The 5,663-nt window shown below is 37.3% G+C and overlaps 1 protein-coding gene across 6 annotated transcripts in view; it reads left to right on the forward strand.

Annotated features, from left to right (window-relative positions):
* The first annotated feature begins 234 nt into the window (after window positions 1-234).
* The window catches only part of CCPG1 (cell cycle progression 1), a 26,335-nt gene continuing 20,906 nt past the window's right edge, over window positions 235-5,663 (forward strand). For 2 of the 6 annotated variants that reach the window (XM_010571797.1, XM_010571800.1), the window contains exons 1-2: window positions 2,491-2,589; window positions 4,681-4,752. In XM_010571797.1, the coding sequence (XP_010570099.1) occupies window positions 2,542-2,589; window positions 4,681-4,752 (120 nt within the window). In that variant the 5' untranslated portion in view covers window positions 2,491-2,541. Of the gene's footprint in view, window positions 257-655; window positions 758-2,488; window positions 2,590-4,680; window positions 4,753-5,663 lie in introns of those variants that run through there. The other 4 variants (XM_010571799.1, XM_010571798.1, XM_010571796.1 and 1 more) reach the window with 4 other exon arrangements.

The raw sequence follows: 5,663 nt of genomic DNA on the forward strand, positions 1-5,663 counted from the left end.
GCCGCGGTTGGTCGCGGGGAGCGAGTAACCGGGGCGCTGCGGGGCGGCCGAGGCTCTCTGGGGGGGCCGAGCGGGCTCCGCGGACGGCGTTCCCCGCCGCGCCGGCCCTGGCCCTGACCCTGGGCGCTGGCGTTTGCCAACTTCCTTCTCTTTCATCATCTGCCTCTGTCTGTCCGGCTGACGCAAGGTGTTCTGTTTCGTAAATTGTGTTATTGTTGCTTTAACCGTTCTGGCACCGTGCTGCTTTCTGCTTCAGGTGTGTTACGCTAACACCTGCGAGAGGGAAGCAGCGGGTGCTGAGCAGGGAGTGCCCGGCTTTGGGATGGGTTGGCTTTTGGAAGCCACATTTGCTTCGCTGAAGATCATAGCAAGGAAACGGCGTATGGGTTGCTAAATATATTGATGAAGAATAGCGTTACTTTGGGCGAGAAATTAAACCGCTTAGTAGAAATAATAGACTAGCATGAAAACCCTGCGGTATAATACCGCTGTAACATGTTTTTATTTATGCTGTGCAACAAAGAAGCTACTGTAGAAGAGAACCCTGAGTTTTTACTTGGAATGACAGCACAGCAGACTCTAAAGAACACCGATTCCTGTTGGTGCCTTGTTATTCATCTTTTTCTTTGTCAACACTTACTGAGTTTTTTTTAGTCTAGGAAATCCTCTTTGAAGATGGAAGAACTTAGGGGCTTGTTTAGACTGGAGTGAGTGGTTCTCTCTGAGACTGGTATTTATTCTGCTTCACAGGGGATAAGTAAGATGTGGTATCTCATATTTATTTTTACATATAGATGTATGGGATAACTTGGTATTACGTTATCAACAATACATATGGCTGTAAATTTTTAAACCTTATGCTTCTGGGTTGCATTTCACTAAAGTTAGGAAAGTACTTCACATTTCTGATTCCATCCCCCCCCTTCCCCCTGTGCCCCCCCCCCCCAAAAAAAAATACTGAGATTGAATATAATGGATGTTTATTTGTCTAGGTAGAGATTTAAAAGGCTATGTCACTGAGAGTGTAGGACATTTGTGTGCCTAGAATCAGCTTTGCAGTTTAAACTGGAGTATAGAAGAACTTGGACTGTAACTTTCTTTTGCAAAATAATGGCAATAAAGGTATTTAGTGAGAAGCCAAACCAGTGAAACTGTTTGTGGGGGGTGAGTTTTTCTTTTTTTTTTTTTTTTTTTTTTCCAGTCTTTTTTTCTGGCTTGGCCTGACATACAGGAGATATGGAATACTCTACTGTGTTCTCCAGTTATCCTTGCTGTTACTGGACTAGAACCCATCAGCATCATCTTGATTTGTTAGGAAGTTTGCAGGCTTGATGTCTGTTTAATTTCTGCCCAAAGCTATTTTTTTTTTTTATAGCTTGTATTTACGAAGGTAGTGCCAACTGTATCCAGCACATTTGGGCGAGTAGGAAAAGTGTACAGGTTCTTAGTGGGTCTTTGTCATTTGGTGGTGGAGAATACAAACTGGTGAAGATTTTGTGAGTAGGTCAGTTTAGCTATTGGGCTCAGATTAGTCTTCTGTATTTCAGTTTCCCTAAGGGACTGGATTTGACCTCGGATTTAGTTATGACTATGTGTGTTTTATTAATCTTTTACAGAAATAATTTTTTTGTTCTAGCTGTTGGTTGAAGTTTAGGAATAGTGTACCTAGGTATTTTTTTATTAAAGCTTTTTGGGCTGTTTTGCTCTTTTAGAGCTAACTAATTAATAAAATGCTTTGCTTCTGATAGCTGTTTTACTCATGTGCTTTTGCTGAAAGTGCTTGTAAGAATACAGCAACCCTAGAGATGCCCTTCAGTCTGATGTCATGCTATCTATCTGTCATCTTTGGTAAATTTAGCAGTTCTACCTGTAAACCTCAGTGATTTTGTAATTATTCTTTTTTATTCCATTCTTTTTCTTGATACTAAAAACTTTCTATTTTGGAGATTGATCACCTGTATGCAGGTGTGCAGTATTAATGCAGTATTAAATATGCGGTATTAGTATAATATTCTGGTTGGATGCAAGATAAGTAACTTTTAACTCAAGGCCCTTTATCAAGGCCAGCAAGTAATAGAAAATGATGATTGTTTGCTTGTTTCTCTGTTTGTTTTTTTAAATTTTTTTTTTTATTATGCCAATAGCCATATAGTTAGGTCCTGAAGCTTTAGTTTGGGAAGGGAAGACAGATGTTTAATGCTCTGTGGAGCCTGAGGCCATGGTTGTGTATTCAGTAGAATTGGTTTTAGGCAGTGCTTAGTTACCTGTCAGTCTGTGATCTGGATGGAGAAGGAGAGCACGGTAGCATATATGTTGATTAAGCCAGGGTCCATGGTGAAATGCTGAGTTAGCCAGAGGCAGGCAGACGTTACAATGTCCAGCACAGAGTCTGCTGTTACAACTTGCCCTTTCAAAATTTGTAAATGTGCTTGTATCAACAGATTTTTATTTTCTTTTTTGGTCTGTTAAAGGATTTGCATTATGTGACTTCATTGTTTTTCATCTAGCACTGAGATGCACTAAAACTGGAATTGCCATGTTATGAAACCAGAGCCTGAATTTCTTCCACAGTGGAGATCAGACTTGCTAGTAAGGACTGGGTAGCTGCTTGTACTACATTTGCCCCAAACTGTATTTTTTTGTGGTTACGCAAAAGGCTGGGCTTTCAATGACAGTAAACTTGGTACTCTTAAGATCACTCTATTCACTGAACTGTAGAATAATTAAATGGGAATGTTTTTATACTGAAGACAATTCTTAAAAGATAATTTCGGATCACCAGTACAGTTTTTGCAACATAGCCAGCGATGTTTCTGATAGGTGGCAAGTCCTGGTGCTGGTAGTTACCTTCTTCTGGAAGGAATGCTGCTGCTGAATGCCTGGTCAAATTAAAAATAATTTAATGACAGCAAGCAGATGTTACCGTCTTGTGAGAACTCTCGAACTCAGTCTTCGCCATTTGGGCATTTGTTATTTTGATGATTGAAGAAGTATGACTAAAAAAAAAATCATGATTTAATGAAAAATTTGATGATTGGATACAGTATGATTAAAAAAAAACCCCCAAAACACCAAACACCTCCCCCCTCCCAAAACAAAACACCCCCCCACCTCCCCTCCCCAGCCCTGATGTTCCCTAGCTGAGATTCCAGGTAAATCTCTAACGAAAGAAGAAAAACATCCAAAGAAAATTACAACCGTATTCAAAGCAGGGCTTTATAATAAATGGAAATCCAGCTTCTCTTTAAGTTTGATACCCAAGTTAATTGTTAGTGAATATTTTTGCTTTATAAACAGTGGTTGTGATTGTCACTATTGCCTTTTTTACAGAGGAACTCCAAATACATTAGTTGAAGTTGATGAGGAAAAAGTGTTATACTAGAAAAACATATGATAACTACCATAGTGCAGAGATATGAGACAAATGTTTACCACATTTTGTAAGAAACCTAAATGGAATTGGAAGTTTTGTATTTTTTTGTGCAAATTTCTAGCCACACTGGCATATTTAGGTGTTCTTATTCAAGGTTTGTGTATATTTTCTGTGTTAACAAACTGGGAGTAAAGACAGGATTGATAATAAAGTAGAGAGCAAACAAGTGTAAACAAATAGATGCTTTTCTTCGTGCTCTTACCGGAAGTAACTCGGTGTGGGAAATAAAACAGATGTCTGAAGTTCTCTGAACTTTCTGCTTTGTCAATATAATCATCATTTTATAGAGGCTTTACTGAACCATGATTTCTTTTGCTGTTTTGTTACATTGGATGTGTAATGTAACACACAATTGATTGGAAATTGTTATATTTTTGGGAACGTTTTTTTCCCCCAAGATAAATCTATAGTAAGTTTTATTTAGCAACTTGATATATTTTTATTTTAAGGAACAAGAAATGCATTAAATTTCTTTTTTAAAGTCTTTCTGTTAGTTAAGAACTTCAAAAAATAATCTGAATGCGTAACAATAATGAATACTCTGGATGCCTGGTATGGGAGAAAAAATAAACTGGCAGCTGCAGCCAGACAGCTCTCTTCTGAAAATAACAACCAAAGTCATGCAGTAGTGTTGTAACAAGTAAGATTTCTTTTTTTTCGTTCTGTTTTTGTACTCTTCAGGTACTTTCTCAATTTTCTTCAGAATTAGTATATTTGAGAGTACTTGAAAGGAGTGAAAGAAACATGAAACATTGTTTTGCTCAGTAGTTGAAGAGAATTAGTTCCAAAAGATCCTAATCTGTGTCTTCTCAAAAAAAACACGGTGTTTTTCTTGAATAAACTGTAGTTCCTGTGCATGTAACGATTCAGAAATGACTTAACTTACTGAAACATGTCTTAAACAATTATGCTAAGACAAATTTTAAACTTGGTTATTGATTTATTGGCTAGCCATGTGTGTGTGTTTTATCTAGTCTAAGAGCTTTCTGTCTGGCTAAAATAGGTGTGTACCTAGCAAAGCCATATTTTCTCCAAGTATAAAAAAGATAATAGGAAACATACAAAAGAATATATTTTCATTCTAAACTTCTATTTATTTTTTTTTTAATTCCAGAATAACAATTTGTGAGTTAGTATAGTGTTCTATAACATCATGATTTGGATTCTTCTGTTTTCTTTATTTTTTTTTCAAGAGAGCAGTGAAATTACATATCTTGCATGTTAAAAGAATCTACTTTTACTTGCAGTGTGCTTTGAAAATGTCTGAAAATTCCAGTGACAGTGATTCATCTTGTGGCTGGACTGTCATCAATCATGAGGTACCCAATCTCAAATTAATAAAGTTCTGTCAGTTTAAGACTAGCCATATGCAGTAAAATATTATTTCAACTTTGTAGTTTTTGTTTTGTGTGGATCTTGCATATTAACAGAGAATACAGAAGAGAGATTTATAAATAAGAACACATAAAACTACTGTTTCAAAATGTGTATCCTTTACTATAGCTGATACAAATTTTGTTATTTAAAATACACATTTTTTACAAAGGTTTTACTTTGAAGAATTGCTAAAATTTTAGTGAGATACTCTCCTCTGTTCCATCTTCCCTGAAAGCATTGACATTCTATGTAACTTGTCTGTTGTTGCTAATATAGGTGGTCTTTTCCTTCCAAATCCCCCCACCCTGCCAAAAAAAAAAAAAAAAAGAAAATATCTGATGGACAAGGGAATGGTTTCATGATTTCTCCAAGTCTTTTCTACCACTAAGATAGTCTAATCCTAGCTTCAGCAGTTGCTGTTTAGGAACAGCCCTCTGTCCTTACATTCTGTCTTTCTCATTATGAAAAAATAGGATGGACAAGTTTATGTTCAATGACTAGAATATTAGAAGGTGGCAGTTTCAAGGCTCATGCGAATGCTATAGTTAGTGCATAACCAATTGCTTTTGTTCTTGACAGGGACAGTCTTTGTCTTTGAGTTGAGCCAGTGAGCTCAGGAGGTTGAGGACTGGCATAAAGACATCTGTAAGACGTGCTGCTTCTCTCTAATATTTTGTATTGCCTCACTCTACTTACAGAATGCATAGGCAGTTGGGAGAAAGATGCACATAGACCTATTGGGTCTTATTTGCACCATTTTAAGCACTTCCATTTGTGTGGATGCATTGGGTTTGTGTGGCAAGGTTTTGGTAGCAGGGAGGGTTACAGGGGTGGCTTCTGTAAGAAGCTGCTG

The sequence above is a fragment of the Haliaeetus leucocephalus genome, unplaced genomic scaffold (assembly GCF_000737465.1).
Source record: "Haliaeetus leucocephalus isolate CR32 unplaced genomic scaffold, Haliaeetus_leucocephalus-4.0 Scaffold339, whole genome shotgun sequence".
Lineage (NCBI taxonomy): Eukaryota > Metazoa > Chordata > Aves > Accipitriformes > Accipitridae > Haliaeetus > Haliaeetus leucocephalus.